Source organism: Leucoraja erinacea, chromosome 19, assembly GCF_028641065.1.
Source record: "Leucoraja erinacea ecotype New England chromosome 19, Leri_hhj_1, whole genome shotgun sequence".
Classification (NCBI taxonomy): Eukaryota; Metazoa; Chordata; class Chondrichthyes; order Rajiformes; family Rajidae; genus Leucoraja; species Leucoraja erinaceus.
Window position 1 is genome coordinate 21,117,795 of NC_073395.1, and position 27,537 is coordinate 21,145,331.

The window sequence follows — 27,537 nt, forward strand, 5'->3', positions numbered from 1 at the left end:
CCTACCCACGCAGAAGCCGTAAAAAACCCCCCACAGATCTCAAAAAGAAAACTAACCTGCGGTCGCCCATAGGTCACTTTAAAAATGATTGATCCAGAAGGAAGTTGATTAAAAACCTTTCAAAGGAATAAAAATATGCAGAAAGTATACTGCCTAATAAGGTCCCAGAGCGTGACATTCTTCACCTCCTAACTACTTTTTAAAGGTGTGAGAGTTTCTCTCTCCATCATCCTTTCAGGCAGTGAGTATTAAGACCAAATCAAACTCCCTGGGTGAAAAATTGTTTCCCTCTTGATTTATATCCTATTAGTTACTTTCAATCTGGAGAATGATGCAAGGGTCCTTGTCACGGTTTATTACGAACAGTTTGGTAACAGAGGACTCTCTGATTTACGGGTTGTTCCCAGGGACACATTTGGAGATAGGCATCAAGTGCTGCTGGAAGGTCATCAACTCAGTCAAAGATGCTCTTTGGTCTGCCCAAAACATTTTGACCTCCCAGCAGAGCGAGATGTCCGTTGGGGAATGTTGCCTACTGGCCCGCTCCAGACTGCAGGAGTATGTGGTAAGGGATACTCCAATCTAGTGTCCTTCCACTACTAGATATTGGGGGGCAGAGTATGGTGGAGACGCCCCTCAAACAAGGGAAGGGATATCACCCCAGGGAGCCACATGAGTGGCAAAGGTGCTGGATATAGGGAGGTTGCACGGCAGTCGAGGTCACGCCCGGTGACCCGTGCTATTGCCACGCAATGCCAACTGGAGTACACACGATGAACTGCAGGTAAGCATTTACTATGGGTGCCAGCACAGCGGGCCCTTCTTCTGTCCCAGCATCCGGACTGGTTGCACACTCGCGGACCACGGGCAGTCTATCCCCCGGCCCGGGGGGGGGGGGGGGGGGGGGGGGGGGAAGAGGTCAGGGGGAGAGAGGAGGAGGTTGAGGTGTCGGTGCAGCGCGGTCAGTGACTGGGTGGGCGGAGGGAGCAGACTGTCCCCAACTCTGATGCAGCTGACGTTGCCCGGAGCCGCGGCCCCACTCCACCCGGCCCCGTGTGTGGGCGCTGCCGACCCACAGCCAGTGACAGTGCAGCCCACAGGGGGAGATGGGGCGGAGGGCGGCCGTGGGGGGGAGAGTGGGGTCTGTACCGAGGGATGCGCTCCTTCGGCCGCTTACACCTTGGTGCTCGGGTTCAGAGCAAAGATATTAGAGCATTTGGTTCAGAGCGCTTAGTCACCCAAAAAAAAATAATCCCACAATATTGTAATCAAATTGCTCTGAATTTGAGTTCGCTTTATATAGAGAAGGCTTATCGAGATGGTGCTGTCTGGACACGACAATGAATGCGGCTATTAGTCACGGATTGTAAAAGAAGCTACACCATGAGATAACACCAGTTTAAACCTGATACCTTCCCGCTTTCTAATGACAGCACCCACAATTATTTACAGCTCAAAAATTGACCATTTCGATGGTTGTTAACAGGTAAGAAAATACGCATTCCGTGTGTTAACAGTGTGTGCCGAGGCAGCCATGTACTCCACATGGATTGAGCTGCTCCGTGCGTCACGCCCTGTGATCCGATGATTTTACGTGCAACCCCCCTATAATGATAATTTTGTGAGCCCAACCAAATACAACGCCAATGAATGTACGTATAGATGCTGAGAATGTTGGAAGCATTTTTGCATTGTTCGTGCTTCATATATTTTTGTTATTATTCTGAATAAAGTTTATTTGGTGGGAAAAAAACTAGGCGCCTGGTTTTTAATCCTTATGCCCTGAAAAATTGATACTGGAAAGTTGATACGTCCTCAAGACAAAGTGACCTACATTCTAAACTTGCGAAAGAACAGCTGCCTTTTGGAGATAGTGGCTGTCTTATGTCAACATTCCATATACTGAAGAATCCTTTTCAACTGCATGAAAGGCAGCAAATGTTACCCTCTTATAGTAAAACACACATAATTGCCCCATCCAATTATTTTTCCGGCATCTGGCTCACTTAAATATGTTCCCCACGTTTCCTGGGGCCTCATTTCCCATATTCCCTTTAAGGTCACCCATTGCTTCATTCCCATGCTTCCTTTACACTCACCATGGTCCCATTTACCACACTTTAAACTCAACGGAGCCTTTTCCCCATGATCTGTTTCAACTCAACTGATTCACTAAAATGTTTATTACACTGCCGTGTAATATTTAAAACATATATAATTTAAAGTGTGCTGAACTGGAATAATATAAAATAGTCTGGGCAATCTATGCCTAATTATGCTAACTATACTTACCTGCATTAATTCCACATCCCTCCACACTTTGCTCATTCATGGAATGTTCAGGTGTCTCATAATTGTGACAAGGCTGCCTCCAACACCTCTGGCAACCCTGTCCACATACCTATTAATCTGTGTGAAAAACCTACCCTTTGAAACCTCCTACCTCTCGCCTTAAACCTATGCCCTCTCGTTTTAGACATGTTTACCACAGGAAATAGACATGTGGCTTTCTAAGCCTCCCATAATTTTATATACCTATTTAATGTATTTAAGAAATAAGTGGGAAAGGAAATGAGAAACTATAAACCAGTTAGCCTGATGTCACTAATCTATTGTTAATTAAGTGCTAATTAAAAAATAAGATTTTTAGAGATACGGAGTGGAAGCAGGTCCACCCAGTCTGCGACAACTTGCAATCACTCTGTACATGAACACTATCCCACACACTAAGGGCAATATAACCATATAACCATATAACAATTACAGCACGGAAACAGGCCATCTCGGCCCTACAAGTCCATGCCGAACAAATTTTTTTTCCCCTTAGTCCCACCTGCCTGCACTCGTACCATAACCCTCCATTCCCTTCTCATCCATATGCCTATCCAATTTATTTTTAAATGATACCAATGAACCTGCCTCCACCACTTCCACTGGGAGCTCATTCCACACCGCCACCACTCTCTGCGTAAAGAAGTTCCCCCTCATATTACCCCTAAACTTCTGTCCCTTAATTCTGAAGTCATGTCCTCTTGTTTGAATCTTCCCTATTCTCAAAGGGAAAAGCTTGTCCACATCAACTCTGTCTATCCCTCTCATCATTTTAAAGACCTCTATCAGGTCCCCCCTTAACCTTCTGCGCTCCAGAGAATAAAGACCTAACTTATTCAACCTATCTCTGTAACTTAGTTGTTGAAACCCAGGCAACATTCTAGTAAATCTCCTCTGTACTCTCTCTATTTTGTTGACATCCTTCCTATAATTTGGCGACCAAAATTGTACACCATACTCCAGATTTGGTCTCACCAATGCCTTGTACAATTTTAACATTACATCCCAGCTTCTATACTCAATGCTCTGATTTATAAAGGCTAGCATACCAAAAGCTTTCTTTACCACCCTATCTATATGAGATTCCACCTTCAAGGAACTATGCATGGTTATACACAGATCCCTCTGTTCAACTGTATTCTTCAATTCCCTACCATTTACCATGTACGTCCTATTTTGATTTGTCCTGCCAAGGTGTAGCACCTCACATTTATCAGCATTAAACTCCATCTGCCATCTTTCAATGTACAATTTTTTACCGAAGCCAATTAACCTACAAACCTGCAAGTCTTTAGAATATATGAGGAAACCAGAGAAACTGTAGAAAATCCACGAGGAGAACGTACAAACCCAGCGTGCAGACTGCAGCCGAATTCAGGATCGAACCTGGGTCTCTGGCGCTGTATGGCAGCAACTTTACCATTGCGCTGCAGTGCCATTCCATAGAAACAGAAAAATAGGTGCAGGAATAGGCCATGCAGCCCTTCGAGCCATTCAATATGATCATGGCTGATCATCTAAAATCAGTACCTCGTTCCTGCTTTTTCTCCATATCCCTTGATTCCTTTAGCCCAAAGAGCTAAATCTAACTCTCTCTTGAAAACATCTAGTGAATTGGCCTCCACTGCCTTCTGTGGCAGAGAATCCCACAGATTCACAACTCTCTGGGTACCATGGTACACATAAAAAATAATTGGATGATTCAGTGGAGTGAACATGGATTTATGAAAAGGAAATCATATTTGACAAGTCTGTTGAGCGTTTTTTGAGCTGTAGCACACAATTTCTCACAATTTGTGTTTCTTTATCCAATATATCCACAGCTCCCTCCTTTTCATGCCTATCGTCTCTAGCCTGCATCAGTCTATGAAAGAGGTTTTCAACCAAAAACCCATGTCCTAAATATAATCACTAAATGGAAACTACATGTAGCAATGTTACAAAATTTTGAGATTTAAAAAATCAAGTCTGCAATTTATCCCATCAGATAAAGCACAACAATAAGTTTAATTTGACACCTAATTCACTTTCATATCTCAAGTATTAAAAAAGTTATGACCATTTTCATACTCGGAAATTAGCATCTTGTTCCCTATTGATTTTCAATGGGCATTACAAAAAAGCTGTGATCTTGGATAGTCAAAAGCACATTTCTTAAGGAAAGATTAACATTTTTAAATAGCCTAAGTGTCCAAAGATTATTCACAAATAATTCACAATATAACATGATTTTTATATCTAATTTACATTAATTTATAGGCCAAATGGAAGGAATTTAGTGTTCAATTGCTGTAAATAAATGCCCATTTAAATCGGTTTTCTAGTGGGTTTCTGTGAACGCGCAGGTTTAGAATGTTGACAGCGCGCTGGATTAGTGCCCTCAAATGCCGAGAAAAATACTGCGGGATATAAAAAGCCCAAAATGAGCTACTCGCTATAGAAAATTATAATTATAGGGTTATATACATGCCCCATTTAATGTAAAAATAAGGTACATACCTTTAATTGTTTGCTTTATAAAACCCTGGGGCTGCGAAAGCTTGCGAACTGAACGAGAGCTTTTAAATTTATTATATCTACTATTCGAGGCCTATAAAACTAATAATAGCTTTTGGGACCGGGTCTTGCAGCGATTCTCCGTTAATGATTTACTAGGCTGAACATCTGCGATTGGAACAGCCTAGTAAAAATCGGGTTTTAAACCCGCCCCCTCCAAACAGCTCCAAAATCACACACAAGGGGTGGGGCAGATGCTCAGCCACGATTCAGGTAGGTTTTGTAACATACCTACTACATGGTGAAAGGGACCACAACTGTGAGCTACTTCTTTTCCTGGAACAGAAAACAACAGAATTATGAAGAAGGGTTTCGGCCCGAAACGTCATCTATTTCCTTCGCTCCATAGATGCTGGTGCACCCGCTGAGTTTCTCCAGCATTTTTGTGCACCTTTGATTTTCCAGCATCTGCAGTTCCTTCTTGAACAGAATTATTCGACATGCAGAGATTGACAGATTCTTGATTAGTACGGGTGTTAAGGATTATGGGGCGAAGGCAGGAGAATGGGATGAGAGGGATAGATAGATCAGCCATGATTGAATGGTGCAGACTTGATGGGCCAAATGGCCTACCACATTTCTCATGAGATAAATAAACAAAATGGCCTTTGGTCTCCTAACAGCAGTATACAAATGAGCCAGAATGCAAATAGGCCGTGGCGCTGTTTTGAATTAGATCACAGTGTTCTCCCAGTCCTAATGAGAGGTCATCAACCTGAAATGCGAAACTCTAAACCAGTTAGCCTGAAGTCATTAATCTATTGTTAAGGAAGTGCACTTGGAAAATAATTGGAAGATTCGATGGGTGGCACAGTGGTGCAGCGATAGATTTGCTGCCTTGTAGTGCCAAAGACCCGAGTTTGATACTGACTACGGGTGCTGTCTGTGTGGAGCTTGTACATTTTCCCTGTGATCGCGTGGGTTTTCTCCAGGTGCTCCTGTTTCCTTCCACATTTTACAGAAGTATAGGTTTATCGGCTTTTGTAATTGAAAGTTCCAATATATGGGGTGATCACTGGTTGGCATGGACTTGGTGGGCAGAAGGGGTTGTTTTTCCATGCTGTATCTCTAAAGTCTAAAGATGGAGTGAACATAGATTTATGAAAAGAAAATCATACTTGACAAGTCTGTTAAAAGAGTTTTTTGAGCTGTAATGCATGATTTACACCTCCCTCCTTTTTTCCCCTCTGTTCTCCCTCTACGGTTGCTGGTCTGATCTGCTGAGTATTTCTAACACTAGAGTTCTGCTAGTTGTAGCTTGCCTAACCTCTCCCAATAGCTCTGTCCCCAGTGCCCTGGCAACCCCCTCGTAAATATTTTCTGCACGTTTTTTTGTAAGCCTTAAGTTGTTCTCCTTCACTACTGAATATTGGTAAGTACAGTTTAAACAACATTAGTTAACTGGAAAACATTCTGGGAGATTGAAAAGATACATATTCTTTACTTCTTTCTTCAAGTGTTGTAGTTGCTGAAGACCTGTTTTTACTTGATATGGCTGTGGACAGAAATTCCACTAATTCCACAGTGATGAGCAACAGCTTAGAATAATAAAGCAGTAATTCCCTTTTGCTCAAAAGAATATCCAAGTTACAGGGAAATTGATGCAGTGACATGAAAGTAAATACAAGATGGCAAGTAAAGTAATATTTCAAAATGATCGATTAATTCAAATTAACCACCCAGAAACACTAAATATCACAGCTCATGTGTAGATTGGAAAATTCAGGAGCTACTAGAACTGTCACTCTGAACTGTTAACTTGTGCTTAGTTATTTATTTATTTTCCCCTCATATTCAGCATGCCTCAGTTTCACTTCTCACAGAATGAGGCCTATTGAATTAGGTCACATTGGTAAAAATCCAATTTACCAATGACATTTTAGAGGTTCATCCTGAGGTTAAAATATGACACAAAGTGCTGGAGAATCTCAGCAGGTCAGGCAGCGTCTCTGGAGAACATGGAGAGGTGCCGAAACAAGGAACTGCAGATGTTGGTTTACACAAAAGGACACAAAGTGCTGAAGTATTTCAGCTGGTCAGGCAACATCTCCAGACAACACAGAATGGTGTCTTATCCATGTTCTCCAGAGATGCAGCCTGATCCGCTGAGTTACTCCAGCACTTAGTTATGGAGTCAAGTTTATACAGCATCGAAACAGACCCTTCAGCCCAACTCGTCTGTGCCGACCAAGATACCCATCTATGCTGGTCCCATATTCTCATGTTTATCCCTTTTCCCTCTAAATCTTTGCTATCCATGTACCTGTCCAACTGTCTCTTAAGTGTTGTTATTGTACCTGCCTCAACTACCTCCCCTGGCAGCTTTACTCCACCCATCTGCCAATCAAGCCATTATTTTGTTTAATCCAGTTTTATTCCTTGTATCATTCTAGAGACATTAGGTCTTTGGACTAATTAACATAGGTCTTTTGATTAACATAGTTCTTTGGACTAATTTACAAGAAATACCAGAAAGAGCTGACCCCAACTTGTGATCTCTGAATTGGGTGCTTCAGATTTCAAGCCAAAAGGAACAAAGACATTATTCCAAAAGAAATATAGTATTGTACTGCACGATGATCTGCAGCAGTGCGCAGAAAAATACAATGAAAGCTTTCATCACAGAGTAATAATGGCTTGCTTCATGTTGCCCTATTGTCTGAAAATGTTCACTGTTTGATTATAATATCCATAACTCATGACAACTATCTTCAAAAACCCCAAATACTTGGAACACTCTCTGTTTTGGTTAGAGATCATTAACATAGATGTTTGCTCTTGAACCAGTGGGAACAATTTAAATTGTGCTCACTAAAATCATTTTTGTGGGTTAGAGTATTAAAATACTGCACTGTGTTGGAATGAGAGTTGAAACACAGCAGACATTCCACATTGGTCAAAAATGACAGGATCCATATATGCTATAAGAAAGATGTTGTTAAGCTGGAAAGAGTGCAAAGAAGATTTTAGAGAACGTTGGCAGGACTTGAGGGCCTGAACTATAGGGAGAGATTGGGCTTTATTTATTGCAGTACAGTGTATAAGATTGTGTTGTGATTAGATAGAATAGATGAACAGTCTTTTAACCAGAGTAGGGAATCAAGAACAAGAGGACATATGTTTAGTTTAGCTGGTGGGTAAATGGAACGAGGTGCCAGAGGAGATAGTTGAGACAGGTACTATAACAGCATTTAAATTACATTTGGACAGGTACATGGATAGCAAAGGTTTTGTGGGTTATAGGAAAAACAGGGGCAGATGGGACTATTGTAAGTCTAGATGTTGGTTGATGTAGGCAAGTTGGGCCGAGGGGCTTGTTTCCATGCTGTATGAGTCTATGCCTCTCTGGTACCCAAGGACCAAAGTGTCCTCAGTAGGATCTCTCAAACTTGCAACCTCACCTAATTAGAAGGACAGGGATAGCAGGTGCGTTAGAATGACCATATCTGAGTATCTCCCCTAGTCCAGTAACAAAAAAACCCAGAAATGTCGGATGAACACAGATAATCAAGCAGCACTCTTGGAAAGAGAAACAAGTTTAAGAAAAAAGTTTTCAATTATCAAAATAGAAACACTATATTTCATGGGAATAAATGAAAAGTGGGAGCAAATGTAGAATTTAAAGGCAGTGCTTGAATCAATGACCCTCAGATTATGTCTGATTTTATACAATCTGTTTTTCTTCATGCAAATCCTGCCTCGCACATCGAAAGTTTCCATTGTTCCATTTTTTTCATAACTCAGTGTTATCTTACAATTGTGGGAATTGTGGGAGGGGGAATGGACATATGACATATGATGTTTCGGATCAGTACCCTTCTTCCGACTGGTTGGAAACTGGAAAAAATGAGGTTGGGGCAGGACAAACCTGGCAAGTGATTTGTAAATACAGGTGATGGGTGGAGGGGGGGAGGGGGGGGGGGGGTAAGATTGGCGGAGTAAGTGACAAAGGCGAGAGTGAAATGGAGACAAAAGGATGTCAGATAAGGAAAGAAGAGGCGTGTAAAGCAGGAGGGATATGGGTGAAATGGGACCAGGGTGAGGGGAGTGTGGGTATATAAAAGATAAATTTGGGAGATGAGCATACACAGGAGGGGAAAAGAGCAAAATGAATAAGGTGGTAGAAGATGGTGGGAGAAGATGGTGGGAGAAATGTGTATGCACCGACCGGGTTAGGGGTAAGGCAGGGGGAAGAGTGGAGTGTTTGTTGGGCTTTTACTTGAAATTGTAGAATTCTATGTCTGTAAGGTTGTAAGCTGCCCAATTAAAATATGAGGTGCTGTTCCTCCAGCCTGCTTACGGCCTCGTTCTGGCAATGGAGGTGGCCTTGGACAGAAAGGCCTGTATGCGAATGGGAAAAAGACTTAAAATTGTTCGCAACCGGGAGATCCTGCCAGCCTTGGTGGACAGAGTGTGTGTTCAGTGAAACAATCGCCTAGTTTAACCTTGTACTCGCTGATGTGCAAATCGGGAGCACCAACTCCAATAGATGAGGTGCATATGAATCTCTGTCGCACCTTGATAAGGCTAGGCTATGATAATGGAGAGAGGAAAAGTGAGCCAATATCACAAATGAAACACGACGGAAATGTCTACTTCTGAAAAAGTGAAATAATAATAATAATAATAATACATTTTATTTGTATAGTGCTTTTCAAGGACTCAAAGTCGCTTTACATGGTGAGTCAAGAACAAAAGAAAATAGAGCAGTAAGACAGAGATGCAAAGGGGAGGGGGGACATGGGACTAAGGGTATGCAGAGGTGAAGAGATGGGTCTTGAGGCGGGACTGGAAGATGGTGAGGGCCTCAGAAGTTCGGATCAATTGTGGGAGGGAGTTCCAGAGCCTGGGAGCTGCCCTGGAGAAGGCTCTGTCTCCAAAAGTGCAGCGGTTGGATTTCAGAATGGAGAGGAGACCGGCTGAAATGGATCTGAGGGACCGTGAGGGTTGGTAGGGGGAGAGGAGGTCAGTGAGATAAGGGGGGGCCAAGTGGTTGAGGGCTTTGTAGGTGAAGACCAGGATTTTGTAGATGATCCGGTGGGAAATGGGAAGCCAGTGAAGTTCTTTGAGGACTGGGGTGATGTGGTGCCAGGATTTGGTGTGGGTAATGAGTCGGGCGGCTGCATTCTGGACCAGTTGGAGTCGGTTGATGTTGCTGGAATTGATGCCAAAGAGAGAGTTACAGTAGTCCAGTCGGGAGGAGATGAAGGCATGGATGAGTCTTTCAGCAGCGAGGGGGTGTGAGAGAGGGTCTGATTTTGGCAATGTTGCGGAGGTGAAAAAATGATGTTTTGACAACATGGCGGATGTGAGGCTCAAGGGAGAGGGTTGAGTCAAAGATCACGCCAAGGTTGCGGGCCTGAGGAGATGGGGAGACAGTGACTGTAGAAGTTACAAAATTTGTTATCTTCCTGAAGGCTGCACTGTTTGCAGTCATATGGGGAAGTGCCATACCTCGGAATTGTTGCAATAGTGCAGGAACCACACAGATAGACACAGTCGAAGTGTAAAAGAGAATTAAAGTCGCTTTTACAGATTGCAAATCGGTCGCCCAAGTTGCTCTTAGTTTCACCGATGTTATGTGTTGCAATGCTCCAATTAAAGTATAAAAATTGGAACATTATGTTGTAACTTTGCAACACACTGGTTAGGGTGCACCACCCTTATCAACATGTTTGATGATGATGATATCTTAGTCAGTGGAGTGCTGCAATTTTTGAGGAGTGTGTAGATTGCAGTGAGGGAAGAGCAAAAATTAACATTGGCAGTTAGCAATAAATAGATCAATGGAGGGTAAAGACCGAAGGCAAGGGTCCCGTGGAAACTGAGGATTAAGTAGGCAGGAGATCGGGTCGACAGTTTGGGGTGAGGAAAAGGGCTCAGAGGCAGAGGGGCGAAGGAAAAGTTCAACGACAAATTAGAACAGATATGAGGATTTAGACGAAACAGTGCTGAGGTCTCTGCGAGGACTGATTATTCAGAGAGGGGAAGAGCAGAAGGGATGATGACAACATGGCAGGGAAAGCGACTGGTGGGAGAAGGGGGGGGGGGGGGGTGAGTGCTGAGGAAAGTGAAAGGTGAGAGAAGTCTCGTGAAGTTTTGGAATTCAAGAGCTGATCAAATTTGCAATCCTTCATGTCTGAAATGAAGGGAAAAATGTTGCAGCACCAAATCAGTTGAGGATAAAGGGGAAGGTAGACACAAAATGCTGGAGTAACTCAACGGGACAGGCAGCATCTCTGGAGAGAAGGAATGGGTGATGTTTCGGGTCGAGACCCTTCTTCAGACTGATGTCAGGGGAGAGGGCAGAGATAGAATGTAGTCGGAGACAGTGAGATTGGTGGGAGAACTGGGAAGGGGGAGGGGATGGAGAGAGAGGGAAATCAAGGGCTATTTGAATTTAGGGAAGTCAATGGTCATACCGCTGGGGTGTAAGCTACCCAAGTAAAATATAAGGTCCTGTTTCTCCAATTTGCGCTGGCCTCACTCTGACATGGCCCAGGACAGAAAGGTCAGATTGGGAATGGGATTGGGAGTTAAAGTGCTGTGCAACCGGGAGATCAGGCAGGTTAAGGCGGACTGAGCGGAGGTGTTCAGCGAAACGATCGCTGAGCCTGCACTTGGTCTCGCCGATGTACAGGAGTTGACATCTGGAACAGTGGATATGGTAGATGAGGTTGGAGGAGGTGCAAGTTAACCTCTGCCTCATCTGAAAAGACTGTTGGGTTCCTTGGATGGAGTCGAGGGGGGAGGTAAAGGGACAGGTGTTGCATCTCCTGCGGTTGCAGGGGAAAGTATCTGGGGAGGGGGTGGTTTGGGTGGGAAGGGACGAGTTGACCAGGGAGTTTCGGAGTGAAATATGTCTGCGGAAAGCAGAGAGGGGTGGAGAAGGGAAGATGTAGCCAGTAGTGGTATCCCGTTGGAGGTGGAGAAAATGTTGGAGGATTATATGCTATATGCGACGGCTGATGGGGTGGAAGGTGAGGACAAAGGGGACTCTGTCCTTCTTACGAATGGGGGAAGGGGGAGCAAGAGGGGAGCTGCGGGATATCGAGGAGACCCTAGTAAGAGCCTCATCTATAATGGAAGAGGGGAACCCCCGTTTCCTAAAGAATGAGGACATCCCCAATGCCCTGGTATGGAAAACCTCATCCTGGGCGCAGATGCGGCGTAGACGGAGAAATTAGAATTAGGGGATAGGTATTTACAGGCAGCAGGGAGGTACGAAGTGTAGTCTAAATAGGTATGGGAGTCAGTGGGTTTGTAGTAGATGTCAGTCAATAGTCTGTCTCCTGTGATGGAGACGGTGAGATCTAGAAACAGGAGGGAGATGTCGGAGATGGTCCAAGTGAATTTGAGTGCAGGATCGAAATTAGTTGTGAAGTTGATGAAGTCAGTGAGTTCTGCATGGGTGCAGGAGGCAGCACCGATGCAGTTGTCAATGTAGCGGAGGTAGAATTCGGGGATAGGGCCATTGGACGCCTGGAACAGTGATTGTTCGATGTACCCTACAAAGAGGCAGGCATAGCTAGGGCCCATGCGAGTGCCCATAGCTACACCTTAAATTTGGAGGAAGTGGGAGGAGTCGAAGGAGAAGTTATTGAGGGTAAGGACCAGCTCTGCTAGGCAGAGGAGAGTATCAATAGATGGCAATTGGCTGGTTCTGCAGTCGAGGAAGAAACGGAGGGCTTTAAGACCTTCCTGGTGGAGGATGGAGGTGTAGAGTGACTGGACATCCATAGTAAAGATGAGGAAGTGGGGGCCTGGAAAACGGAAGTCATTGAAGAGATGAGTGTGTGAGGAGTCTTGGACATAGGGAGGGATTGGACCGGGGGGGATAGGATGGAGTTGAGGTATGTGGAAATTAATTCAGTGGGACATGAACATGCAGAAAAATAGGTATGCCAGGACAATTCTGCTTGTGGATTTTGGGGAGAAGATAAAATCGAACTGTGCGGGGCTGGGGAATGATAAGGTTGGAGGCTCTAGAAGGTAGATAGCTGGAAGTGATGAAATCAGATAAAATGAGAATAATAGGGAACTACAGACTACAACAGCTTTGAAATCGCTCAATGTGGATGCAGAGGGTGGTTAAGGGCGTGTATGCACTGATGCCTGACATGTCGCATGCATCTCACATTGTGATGAGAACAGTACTTGGAGAAATGCTGATCATTTGAACAATCTCACCACATTATGGTTATGCTAGAGAGGGTATAGAAAAGGGAAGCATGTTTCCTTGCGGCATTCCGAATTATGAAGAATGAAACTTCAGTTTAAATCATTGTGCATTGAGTTTAAGCTGGAGACATGTGTTCTTGGAAATAAGTTCTGATTAGCACCTCATCAAAGGCATGAACGGAAACAGATATAAGATACTAAACATGCTGAATACTACGTATAGTTTTAAAGAGGAACTACACACTCTAAGAGAGGAAATGTACTTGCACAAACTGCAATAATATAAAATGCCACACCCCACCGGTTAATCAAAATGAATGCTCTTAAAATTTAGAATGTACAGCACAGGAACGGGCCCCTCGGCCCCCTATGTTTGTGCCAATCATGATGCCAAGATAAACTGATTTCATCTGCCTGTACATGATCCATATCTTTTCATTCCCTGCACTTCCATGTGCCTATCCAAAAGCCTCTTAAACACCACTATCGTATCAGCCTCCACCACCACCCCTGGCAATGTGTTCCAGACCCCCATACACTCTGTGTAAATAAAACGTGACTCGCACATCTCCATTAAATGTTCCCCTCTCACTATATAGCTATGCCCTCTATTGTTGGACATTTCCACCCTGTGAAAAAACGTTCTAACTGTCCACCCTATTCAATTCAATTCAACTTTATTGTCATTGCACAAATACAAGTATAGGTACAACAAAATGCAGTTTAGCGTCTGGTCATAGTCATAGTGCAAGATAGTAGAAGTAAAAATAAAAATACAAAGTCGGCATACAATAAAAGTTTAAAAAAATAAATTAAAAAAATATATTGCTATCTATGCCTAGTCATAATTTTATATACTTCTATAGTCTCCCCTCAACCTCCAATGTTCTAGAGAAACCAATCCGAGTCCAACCTCTCCCTGTAGCTGAAACCCTCTACTCCAGACATCATTCTGGTAACTCAATGGGTCAGACAGCATCGCAGAAGAACATGGATAGGTGATGTTTTGGGTCAGGTCCCAACCTGAAGCGTTACCTACCCATGTTCTCCTGAGATGCTGCCTGACCTGCTGAGTTACTCCAGCACTTTGTGTCTTCTTCATGTTCGTATTCAATTTCAATTTCTTCAATTTCTCTTTGGCACAAAGATAACGGAATCAGGGGATATGGGGAGAAGGCAGGAACAGGGTACTGATTGGGGATGATCAGCCATGATCACATTGAATGGCGGTGCTGGCTCGAAGGGCTGAATGGCCTACTCCTGCACTTATTTTCTATTGTCTAAAGAGTGCAGATGGCTTTCTGCAGTGTTCTTACAACTCTTTCTATTTATAATTTCCACAGTTGTGGCTTTGCAATGTTGTAACCTCAGTCAATTGCAAATGTCCTGATGTTGTCACTGTCAACACTCCACCCCGGTGTTTGCATAACTCTGAACACCATGGCTAAGGATTGCAATACAGATTCTCCTCAATTTACGTACACCCAACCTACAGACGACCCCGTGCATACGATAGAGGCTTTGGGAGATGGGCAGGCAGGATGGATTTGGCGGCTGCTGGCATCTTCTGCCAGGTGGAAATGGGATATTTCTGCGAGTCTTCTCTCCTCACTCTCCCACCCACTCCAGCCTCAACAATCTGCTGGGCGGTGGAGCCCAGCCGAGCTGGGAGCTTTGAGCTTATTGTTTGCACAACAGCTGAAGGATTAAATGGGAGACAGACTCAGTTAAAGATACAGCTGCACTGATATAGCCAAACTGGGAACTCACAGTCCTTCTGATCTCTGGAAAATTCCCCAGCAGAGTCAAGTTTTTATTTCACACAGAGAGTGGTTAACACCTGGCATGTGTTGCCAGAGGTGGTGGTGGAGGCAGATGCTTGTGGTGTTTAAAAGAGGCTTTCAGATAGGCATGTGGAAATGCAGGGAATAGAGGGATATGCATCTTGTACAAGCAATGGGACCAGTTTCCTTGGCATCATGTTTGGCACAATAGGTTTGGACCCATTCCTATGCTGTTCTGTTCTGTTTTTTAATCAATAATAAATAACTCAATAACAAAACTTTTGCTCAAGTTTCTAACATCTGCAGTTTTAGGATTAGTGACGTTTCAGGTTGAGACCCTTCTTCAGACTGATCCTGACCCAAAAGAACACCTTTGGCCCTAAGATTTAGCTCTTAGGGCTAAAGGAATCAAGGCATATGGGGAGAAAGCAGCAACAGGGTACTTATTGTAGATGATCAGCCATAACCATAACCATTACATGCCTACACCTGCACCTATTTTTCTATGTTTCTATATTTATATCCATGTTCTCCAGGGATGTTGCCTGACCCGCTAAGTTACTTTGTGACTCTTTTTTGCAAAAATCAGCATCTGCAGTTCCTTGTGCCTCAACTTTACTCTTCAATCAGTTACAACCATCACAGTCTTTCTAATTGAATCACGAAGGTGTTTCAATTAGCTGAATGAGTGAGCGAAAATATGGTAGATAAAATATAATGTGGAAACATTTGAAGCCATCCACTTGATTACACATAACTGGAAAACAGAGTATTTGTAAAGTGGTGAGCGATTGGGTAGTGTTGATGTTCAGGACGACCCAAGTGTGCTCGTACACAAGTCACTGAAGACCAACACCTGATTAGGGGAGGGGGGCAAGTGACATATTGTGTTTGTAAGAAATGTATTTAATTGAATGAGTCTTCTTCTTTCGAGTCCATCTTGTTACAAATTTTGACCTCGCTGTCATCGTCCGTCAGCTCCGCGACTTGAACGCTTCTGCTATGGGGCCATTATCTTAAGAAGTCTTATTGCAATTGTTTAAGGGTATGTTGAGATAACATGGAATATTGTGTGCTGCTTTGGTCTCTTTACCTAAGAAAGGAAAGTATTCAAATGAAATAATTTTATATCCAGCATCAGTCATGATCTAGAAACATTCCCACTGCAGCGCAAAGCAGCTCAGAATGTCTCGACTTTGGTTAAGACAGTGGATGTACAAGGCGAGAAATGAGGAACTGCAGATGTTGAATTATAATATAAAAGAGACAAAGTGCTGGAGTAACTCAGTGGGTCAGGTGTATCTCTCCAGATCAATGTAGAAACAAGGAACTGCAGGTGCTGGTTTACAAAAGAGGACTCAAAAGTGCTGGAAAAAGTATCCCAACCCAAAACATGACCTATCCATGTTCTCCAGAGATTCTCCAGCACTTTTTGTCTATTTTTGATATAAACCAGCATCTGCAGTACTTTGTTTCTATAACCTATCCATGTTCTCCTGAGATGCTGCCTGACCCACTGAGTTACTCCAGCACTTTGTGTCCTCTCTGGAGATCAGGGCGTTCGCGTTTCGAAACTGCTGGTACGGCGCGGGCGTCTCCCCTTCCGTAGGGCAGGCGGCGCCGAGGGACTGATGCCGAGCGGCGGCCTCTCTCCGTACGCAAGGCCGAGGCTGTGTCCGCGGCCTACTCGCCCGCATGGCGATTGCCATGGCGCAGCAGACAGCGCTGGCCGTCTGCCTCTTCATCTGCGCCTTTGTGGTGGTGCCGAGGATTCTGCTGGGGTCGGGCGGAGGGAAGAAGGAGGCGGCGGCGCGGTTGTCGGGAGCGGGACACCGGCGCCCAGGTAGAGGAGGGCGGGGTGAGGGGAGCCTCAGCCCCGGGGAGAGAGTGGGTTCCCAGGGAGGGGTTGCCCGGGAAGAGGGGATCCCCCGGCCTTGGGAGCGAGGCAAGCCCCTGGGGGGGGAGGGGGGACCCAGGGAAGCACTTGAAATGGATACCTCGGCGTGCAGGGCAGATGCTGGGTTTGAGACCTGATCGAAGTATCTAAATTTATGAGGCATAAATAGGGCAGACAGCCAGAACTATATTGTTCCTTATTTATTGAACTTTTTTATATTTTTGTTTGTGTATTAATTATTGAGTAATATGTTTACAAACGTGTTACTGTGTTGCAAACAAAGATCCTATAGGATCTTTGGTTGCAAGTAAGAATTTCATTGTTCTGTTTTCAGTACACATGACAATAAAACACTCTTGGCTCTTAACCCTTTTCCCACGGTGAAGAGGGCATAGCTTTAAGGTGAGAGGGACAAAGATTAAAGGAAAGGTATGGGGCAAGTTTTCTTTTATACAGAGGGTGGTGGGTGCCTAGAATGCTTTGCCAGCAACCTGCATCATCTAGGACCCACACCACCCTGGCCACGCTCTCATTTGTGGTGTTAGGGTTGAGATGAGGTGAAATGTTACTTGGAGGATTGTGAATCTTTGGAATTCTCTATACTCAGCTGTGGAAACGTAGTTGCCATGTTCATTCAGTTTTGAACCGTTTGTTCACGGTACAGAAGTTTGAAAACATATCTTCAGATTCAGGGACACTTTCTTCTCAGCTGTTATTAGGCAGATGAACAATCCTATCACCAACTAGACAAAGGAAACTCTTGGACTATGTTTACTGGTCTTTATCTTGCGTTATTCCCTTAAATCTTGTATCTGTACACTGGACAGCTTGATTGTAATCATGTACAGTGTTTCCATTGACAGGATAGCACACATCAAAAAAGCTTTTCAGTGTACCTCGATACGCGTGACAATAAACTAAACTAAACTTTAGATTTTTCAACATTTAATGGAATCAAGAGATATGAGGGTGGTGCAGGGAAATGGTGCTGAAATGTATAATGGACCATGATCAATGAATAATGGAGCAGGCTGAATGGCCTTTTTTCCTACCCCTTGAGCTTTACATGTTCTCATTTGGCCTATATATAACAAGCATAATGGATCCTGGGGCTTATGGAGGTATGCAGTACATAAGTACAAAATTATGGTGAATCTTTACAAAATACTACTTGGCCACTTTTGGAATTTAGTTTACAGTTCTGGACACCACAGTTTAGGGAAAAAAATGAAGGCTTTTGAGAGTATTTGAAAGTGATTTTACTAAGTTGGACTGCTTCTTGTAAGCTAACTGTGATTCTGGAAAGGTGAAAATGTCTCATCTGAAAGATTGCACCCTGGATCCAACTCTGCCTGCGTATCTTTACCAGAATGATGCATGAATTAGGCGGTATGGAGAGGGTGGACAGACTTGGATAGTTTTCTCTGAAACGCTGGAGGTTGTGGGGAGACCTGATGGAAGTACATAAAGTTATGAGAGGCACAGATTGGGTAATAATAATAATAATACATTTTATTTATTGGGCGCCTTTCAGACATCTCAAGGACACCTTACATAGATTAACAGGAATATAAACATATAATCAGAATAAAATAAATAATAAAGACATCACAGAAACACAAATTAAACACAGAATTCAGTCCAAAAACAAAAAATCAAAAACACAGTGTGAAGAGAGAGCAGCGGCAGCTAAAGCACGCCAGCGTCCACTCTCCCTTCACGGCAGCCATCTTGGACAAAGACTAACAGGATTACCATACAGACAAAAAATCATCCCCCCAACAAAGGTTACCACTGTGGGCGAAGGCACAATGTCCAGTCCCCAACCCCAAGTTCACCCCAAAGTCAGGCCTATTGAGGCCACTGCAATTGCCTCTACGGAGGCCCAATGTTCCTGTCCGTTCTCACCGGGTGGTGTTTCCCCGGCGTCGGGAGAGTCCTCTCAGCGGCTGCGCCACCTGGAACGGCCGCTTTCTAGCTGGAGACCGCGGCTTCCGAAGCCGACAAGGCCGCGCCGGTTTGGAGCTCCCAGGCTCCCGATGTTGAAATCGGCGCCGCCCGCTCCGCAGACCCGCAGCCCGGAGGTGTTGAACATGGCGGTCACAGCTCACCGGAGCTCCAGCGCGTCGATCCAGCGCGGCGACCCAGGCAAGGCATCGCCCGCTCCGCTCCACTATAGCCCTCCAGCGCTGTGCCGCCACCGAGGCCGAGGTGCTGGGCGGTCCCCTGCCAGGAAACGGTGCTCCAAACCAGCTGGCAGGCCACGAGGATGGGTCGACGGGCAGCCCGGAGAAAAAGCTGCCTCACCGACCAGGTAGGGACCTAGAAGTAAAATTGACCCCTACCCCCCACATTAAAAAGTCCATATCTCCAAACATCACTAAACAGGACTCACTAAAAACTTTGTTTACTAAAAACGTTGTCACTAAAAACCCAAGATGTCTCCTCCTACAATGTAGTAGACCAGGGCTTCCCAACCTTTATCGTCCCGTTTACCCCTGGTGACTTTAATAGCACATAACAATGTTATTTCACTTATTTATGAACAACTAATGATGAACAGATATACCAGAACCAAACACAGTCAGTCAATGAGAATAAATATGTATTGTTTTGTTGTATTGTAGTCAATTTATTGTCATTATCTCATATTGGAGACAACAAAATGAATTTTCCTTGCAGTCGAGTATCATAAAAATAAATAATAAATAAATAAAACATATTAAAATTAAAATTAAAATAAAGCACAAACACAGAAGTCCACGACACAACATAACCACAACACAGTGGCACCAAAGTTGAGGAAGGTACCATAGTCCAGCCAGCCTCCCCGCCGATCTTCCAAGATGTTCACCCGTGGTCGGGGCCTCCCGAGCACCCGCAGTCGCCGCCGTGGGCGGCCCGATGCTCAGGCCTTCGCAACGGGATGATGTACAAATCCAGAATCAGCAAATTTAGCCCCTGGGGGTAAATTTACCCCAGGTTGGGGACCCTTGGGGTAGACGGTAAGAATGCTTTTCCCAAGATGGAAAAACAAATACCAGAAGGCACAGCTTTAAGGTGAGAGGGGTAAGGTTTATGGAAAATTTGTGTGACAAATTTATTTTTACCGAGAGGGTGTTGAGTGGCTGGAATATGCTACTGGGAGCAGTGGTTGAGCAGATATGTTAGTGGCATTTAAACGACTTTTGGATAGGCACCTAGAGTTTAGCTTATTGTCACGTGTAGTGAGGTACAGTGATATTTTGTTATGTGCCATCCAGTCAGCGGAAAGACAATACTGTATATGATTAATCAAGCCGTTCACAATGTACAGATACAGGATAAAGGGAATAACATTTAATGCTAGATAAAGTTCAATTAAAGATAGTCCGAAGATTATGGAGAGATATTGGTTATGTGCAGGTAGATAACTGATGGTCTTGGTATGATGTTCAGTGCAGCTGTTGTGGGCAGAAGAGCCTGTTCTTGTGCTGTGCTGTTCAGTGCTCTGTGTAACGCACTGAAGGTTTATGTGCCTATGTTTCTGGATTGGGGTTGAAACTTTTGGCCTTGTGACTTAGGTTTTTAGTTTAGTTAACAGTTCGGAAACAGGCCCTTTGGCCCACCGAGTCTGCGCCGACCAGCGATCCCCGTACACCATCTTACAAAGTAGGTACCATTTGCAATCTTATTTGCAATCTTTACTGAAGCCAATTAACCTACAAACCTGTACATCCTTAGAGTGTGGGAGGAAACTGATGCACCCGGGGAAAACCCACGCGGTTACAGGGAGAAAGTACAAACTCCGTACGGACAGCACCCATGGTCAGGATCGAACCCGGATCTCTGGTGCTGTAGCGCAGCAACACTACCGCTGCGCCACTGTGCCACCCCAAAGTGGGACTTGGAAGGAACCATTGAGATACAGCTGATGGCCTATAGTATTCACAATGCAGTAGCAAGTAAAGTCTCAACCTATGGTATGTCATTCCACCCATGAGTCTAGGAAATATCTTTGTAAGCATTGTCACTGGTAATTATAATTTATATTAACAAAATCAATTATTTAGTTTGCAGACAGCTTCACTGAAACGTGTTGTGAAACTTATGTAGGTCTTTTTTCACTATCAACCTTTTTTTTAGCCTCTATATTTTGTCTTCTCTCCATCATCTAGCTCCTTTTCCATGCCAAAGGTGCATTTTATTCCTTTTTTTAGGCTTCATTTCTTCTGGTTAAAGTTCAAGTAACATTGTTTGGTGACTGAAGAGTTAATTCAAACAAATCTTCCAAAAAAGTTGTAGGATTGTTTTCAATGACCAGTAATTAGCATAGGATTTACCAACACAAACCATGACGTGCCAACTGGGACAATGATGTCTGCAAGTTATGTACACGTGGAATTTGTTTGAATCCAATCATAATGTTAAAATTGGGTGGGAAGGAATATGAGGCTCTACCAATCTTTGCCTTTTAAATTCAGAAAGTAGAAGGCTGCAGGTGAACTTATATCCTCCTTTTTGTCAAGTATGACAATCTGGGCGAGTTCTCGGTTATCTTTTAAATTTAGCACTTGGTAATTTCTGTAGGTTGTATGGCAGCTAAAGCCAACTCGTGCCGGTAAATGATAAGTATAATTGCAATAGTTATTGCCTTTGTGTTATTGCCCTTGTATTAGGCAAGTATCATAGGGAAAAATAAAAGCATCCCAAAGTATGCCATTGATGTATCTGCACATATGTGATATGAGCCGAGTGATAGGTTCTCTGATTTAGGTTGAGTACCTCTGGTTGGGCCTTGTATGGGTTAATTGGGAATTTATCTGGATCCTCTGATTAGAGAACTATTAGAATTTACAGTAGATCTATGTAAGTTGTAGGTTTTCCTGGAAAAAAAACTGCCCTCAATCCCATTTTTCTGCTTTCCCCAAAGATTTGGAGCTTTCTCTTAAAATATTTATCCACTTTCTTTTTCAATACGAGTGTGGATATTACTGTCAGCTCTGTTCTTGCATTCTCTGCATGAATTATGTTGCTCCCTCATCCCTCTTTCTTATTTTGCCAATGATGGTAAATTTGAGATTTATAGTTATCGACCTGCCAGCCAATGATAAAGGTTTACAGTACAAAATCTCGTGCAATTTTGAACTTTTACAATTAAGTACCTGTATAAGAAAGCTACTTTTGATACAGCAAGCCATTTTAAGAGGCAAACATTCTCTGAACCTTCCCATATTGTGTTTTATATATTTATTGCATACTTGGTATGGCTGAGTTTGGCTTGTTCTGTGCTTCATATTATGGAATACTGGATAAAGATGATCATTTATTGTCAAATCTCTTCATTTGACCGATGTTGCAGGCTCTGGAAGTGGCCAGCCAGTGTCCTCAAACTCGGAATCAAATGACCCCAAAGGACAACCTAATCTCAGGATGCAGCCAGCGAGAAATCAAAAAGAAGCAAATGATGAAAAGACTCAAGGCCGAAACAAAGGATTTATTTTCCAGTTCTTACCACTTTATGCAATAGGGATTGGTGCATATGCTGTTTACAAACTCATGCAAGTACGTGAATCACTAGTACACTTATGACTGCTTACCTTTGTAGACATAACCTGCAGCACACAAAGCCATGCGGACTATCTCTAATTAGCCCACTCTCTTCCAAATTTAATTAAATCCTATCTTTGCAAGGTCGCTACAATCTCCTCTTTTGCGCTGCAAAAGATATGCTGCCTGACCCGCTGAGTTACTTCAGTATTTTGTGTAAGAAGGAACTGCAGATGCTGGTTTAAACCAAAGAGAGATGCAAAAAGCTGGAGTAACTCAGCGGGACAGGCAGCATCTCTGGAGAGAAGTAATGGGTGGCGTTTCAGGTCGAGACAGGTCTCGATAAGTCCTTGATAATTCATGTATGTTTTACAGATAATGAAATCTAGAATATACTGCTTCGGAAAGACAAAAACCTGTTGCTTTGTTTCCAAATAATTTATTTTACAGTTACGACCTACCACTGCTTGATTTTCTTTTCTTGCACTTTCAGTTAAAGTTCAACGAAAATGAAAAACTAAGTAATGAAAAAAAGAAGCGGGTTGAAGATGAAAAGAAAAATACAGGTACATGTTTTTAAATTATTAATGCTGATAATTCTATAGATTACAGTATGTTAACCAAAGTGCAACTTTAACCAAAGTGTGCAACTTTAACCAAAGTGTGAAAAGGCTGTGATAAATAATAATCGCAGATGCACAGAAATATTTTAGGCATTCAGATTTTCCATGTCACACATTTCTGATTCAGATATGTTTCACATTTTAACACATTAAATAGAATACTGGAACTTCCTACCTAAGAGCACTAAAAGGAGTATGTACAGGAATTTAAATGATTGCTTTTGAAGGAGTGCATCAAATTCATGATTATTCTTGACACGATTATTGTAAAGGAGGTGGAAATGGTCCTGTGTGTGTTCTGGATTTTGGTCTTATTTGGGAGTACTTTCACAATCGGGACTGCAGTGGTTCAAATTGAGAGCCATTTGGAGGATAATACGTGCTTTCCTGTCTAGTGAATGTGTATTGCTAGAATTAAGACTTTTGGGGAAGAAGGTTGAAAATCTTTTAAAGCTGCACTGAAGTGTAATTTTTTTAATGCTGCACTGGATCACTGAAGATGATGCACAATTCTTCAGATAGAGTACGGCAGGTTAATTGGCCTCTAAATTGCTCCAAGTGTGTAGCGAGTGGATGGGAAAGTAGCAAAATATAGTGCTAGTATATGGGTGATCAGTGGTCGGTGTGGGCCGAACGGCCTGTTTCCGAGATTTATCTCTAAATTAAACTTAATGCTTGACACATCTTGCAACAAGAGTGCTTCCAAGAGAGCCAAGAGTGGAGACACAAAGAACTGCTAATGCTGGAATTTTGCATAGAACTCAAAGTGCTGAAGTAACTCAGTGGATCAGGCATAATCTTTGGAGGGTATGTCTAGCCAACATTTTGGGACCTTTCTTTAGGCTTCCTGACCCGTTGAGTTACTTCAGCACTTTGTGTTCCATGCAGAGCTAAGATTGATACTTATAAAATAATATTTGGACTTCAGAGCAATCTAGGCAATTAGGAATTTTGTTTTGTTCTAGAAAATCAGCTTTCTGATCTGGAGATGCGTTTAGCACAGACTGAGAGAATGTTGGCCTCGTTAGCAAAAGAGTTAGATCCACTAACCAACAGGTAAGTGCTGCAATTTCTCTTTTTTTGTTTGTTTGATTGTGATATTTTAATCTTGGTAAATTTCCTCTTTGTCTACCCAGTGCAATTGCACATATTAATTTACCCGTGAATGTGCCAGTCCGAAGAAGGGTACATCATTTATCCATATTCTCCAGAGATGCTGCCTGACCTGCTGAGTTTCTCCACCACTTTGTGTCCTTTTGTGCAAACCAGCATCTGCAATCCTTGTTTTTACAATTTGCTGGTCCTGATTTTTTTTCGCTTCTACCGAGTTTAGCCTATTAATGATAATTAGTGGGCAGATGCCTTGACCTCATTCCTGAACAGTAACTTAGGTACTATCTCTGGTGAGCTTTGTTGTGGTTCAGCCTGAGGAGGAGCATGGCAGTACCACCATAACCGGAGACCTATGTCTTTAACTGCACTAGTTCATAATGTAAAAGTAGTTGTCCGATTTATTCCACCAGCGTGTCTGCCTGAATTTTATAGATTTCTATCAGGTGCCCTCACAACCTCCCTGGAGACCTGCCAGAAGAATATGAGATTATAGCAGGCATAGATGGGTAGACAATCACAACTTTTTCCCCAGGATGAAACAAATCAAATACTAGAGGGCAAAGCTTTAACATGAGAGGTGCAAAGTTTACAGGTGATATGCGGGGCAAGTTTTTTTTTTTACACTGAGGGTGGAAAGTGCCTGGAACTTGCTGCTGGGAATAGTGGAGGAGGCAGATACGATAGAGGCATTTAGGAGACTTTTGCAGAGGCACATACATGTGCAGAGAATGAAGGGATATTGATCATGTGCAGGCAGAGCAGATTTGGTCTTGACATCACGTTTGGCATAGACATTGTATGCCGAAGGGCCTGTTTTTGTGCTGTTCTCTTCTGTGCTCTGTATTCTATGTAAGCACTATTTGCCCTGCTTAACTATATGAGCTCAGTTGTATTTATTGCTTTGCATTTACTATAGTGTCAACGCTGTTGCTTCTGGGCAGAAGAATGAAATCATGACACAGCTTCAACAAATAAGAAAACTGATAAAAGAGAGGCAGGCACCTGATGTTGATGGTAAAAGTATTAATGTAAAGGTCCTGAGAAATTGCAGTAGTGAAAATTACTTTAAAGTATGCCACCAGTATCTTTATTATGGTATAGTTTGTAGTCCTTTAAACCCTAGTCATTAAACCCACCTTTTTGACCACGTAATCTTGCTAATACCTTTTTTAAATGTTCAGTATCAAATTTAAGTTGATTACTCTCTTGTAAAACTCTTTGACGGATTTCTAAAATATTAAAATTGCCATATAAATGTAATTTGTTTCCAGTGCATAATGTTAATCAGACCATTTGTTTTCTTTTTTGAAAGAGACGTCGTGAAAAATCGGAAATCTAGAAAATATATTAAACTGCATAAATGTGATTATATAAATTACATATAAATGTAATGTTTTAACCAGAGCATAATGTTAATCAGATAATTTTTCTTTTTTTGAAACTGGTGTGAAAAATGGAAAATTTAGAACAGAAATGATACATTTTATAAAACAAACTTGTGATATTATGATTTTGGAAATTCTATATAATTAATACACTTCCAGTTCAGAATTTTAATATAAACATTTTCTTTACTAGATGATCTACTTTCTATCACTGAGAATCTCAAAGGATATATCCAGAGCGCTGAGGAAAAGACACAGTTGTCGGAAGATCTTGCCTTTCCAGATAGTGAGGAAGATTCACTAGAGGATATTGACTCGATAAATAGCAAAGCATTTCTTCATGAAACTGAGTCTGTGGACAGCAGCTCCATAGAGGACTCTGAGGGGGACTTTGAACCGATGGGGAATTTGCCAGAAACCCGTGGGGTCATGGAGTTGAGAAAACGCAACAAACTGAATGAGTTTTCAAACTGAACTGCTGAGGGTCCCCTTTCAATATCTCTGGTTCATTTTGGTTGGTATAGTTCGGTTTTGCATGGTTGATGCATCATTACATAAGCACACACTCGGGTAGCACAAACTTTATTGTCTCTACTATATACACCAAAGTGTAGACATGTTTATTGTAACTAGCATCCTTATTCTTTATTCAAGTATACTGATGTTTATATATTATATATAAATTCACCAATGAAAGTTAAAGTGAGAATCCATTTAATTACCAACATAATTTTATAATTAATTTACCATTTGTATGTTAGAAGCCGGAAATCCCAGATAGGGAAGATGAGCTGTTAAATTGTAGAGGGCGTGAATTAGGGGCCATAGATGTGAGATCATTGATAGACACCGAGTGCTGGAGTAGCTTGGCGAGTTAAGCAGCATCTCTGAAGAACACGGAAAGGTGATTTTTCGGGTCGGGACTTCAGACTCGAAATTTTGCCTATCCACGTTCTCCAAAGAAGCTGCTTAATCTGCTGAGCTACACCAGCACTTTGTGTCTTCTTTTATAAACCAGCATCTGCAGTTCCTTGTTTCTATAAAATCGTTGGAGTTCGATTTAAAGGGAAGTTGGTAAAAATAAACAAAATACTCAGAGTGGAGAGGTCTGAGACTAATTGCATAAAAGACAAGAACCATTCGGCTCTTCATGCCTGCCCCACTATTCAATATGATCATGGCTGATCAACGCTGGCCTCAACTCCTCTCCTGTGCAAGTTCCTCATAACTGTCAATTCTTCGATCTTTCAAATATTTATCCACCATTCACCGGGCGGTGCCGTGCATGACAGCCTCGCCAACAACCTGTATCGTCTTTATCTTCTTTTGCTGTTTTGGTCTGTGTTTTTAGTGTACTTTTAGTTTTTGTATTATATTATGTGGGAGAGGGTGGGGGTGTTGGGGGAAACCTTTTTTATCTCTTTCCTTGATGGAGATGCAACTTTTTCATCGTAGTTCCGTCTGCACTGCGGCTTTAACATCATGGAGCCTGCGACCCTTTGTTAGGGAACGACTGCGGGAGCTCCAACCGCATCACGGGAGCTTTGGTCGCCCCCCCCCGACACGGGAGCTTTGATCGCCCTGACTGCGGACGTTTTAATTGCCCTGACTGCGGGAGAAAAGGAGGAGAGAAGGTACAAGTTATTTGCCTTCCATCACAGTGGGGAATGCGAGGTTGCCGAAAAAACAAGATGGATGTGCTGCCTGCACTGGTGAGGACTCGGAGGGAGTGCAGTGATCTTGGTGTTTTGCGGGGACATGGCTCCATGAGGACACCCCGGAGTCTAGTGCAAGTGTGGACAGCTTTCTGACTGTTCAGGCGGACAGGGACTGCAGAGAGAGTGACAGCGGTTGGTACAACTCTGGTCACATCACAGTGAAGGAGGGTGTGTGTGGCCCGGCTGTTGTAGTGGCTGTTTAAGTTTATGTTTAATTTTTATGTGGTTATGTATGTACCTTGTTGCTTTTTTGTATGACTGTTGGCAAATCAGATTCCCTGTATGTTTACATACTTGGCTAATAAATTAATTATAAAATTAATTACAATTAAATATTTAAGATGATCCAGGAGCAGAGATTTACCACCCACAGTGAGCAGAAATTTCTACATTCTCTGTTTTAAATGACCGGCCCTTTAT

At 42.9% G+C, this 27,537-nt stretch overlaps 1 protein-coding gene across 2 annotated transcripts; it reads left to right on the forward strand.

The window, feature by feature from the left end:
• Nucleotides 1–16,429: 16,429 nt before the first annotated feature.
• Nucleotides 16,430–26,500, forward strand: ccdc107 (coiled-coil domain containing 107). 2 transcript variants are annotated; one of them, XM_055650591.1, is made up of 7 exons: nucleotides 16,430–16,695; nucleotides 20,473–20,711; nucleotides 22,091–22,293; nucleotides 22,772–22,844; nucleotides 23,867–23,957; nucleotides 24,931–25,028; nucleotides 25,593–26,500. In XM_055650591.1, exons 1-7 carry the CDS (start codon nucleotides 16,484–16,486, stop codon nucleotides 25,871–25,873), a joined length of 1,197 nt encoding a protein of 398 aa, XP_055506566.1. In that variant the 5' UTR covers nucleotides 16,430–16,483; the 3' UTR covers nucleotides 25,874–26,500. The 2 variants fall into 2 exon arrangements, with proteins under 2 accessions (XP_055506566.1, XP_055506567.1); XM_055650592.1 differs by lacking the exon at nucleotides 20,473–20,711 and having other exon boundaries at nucleotides 16,439–16,695.
• The last annotated feature ends 1,037 nt before the right edge of the window (nucleotides 26,501–27,537 follow it).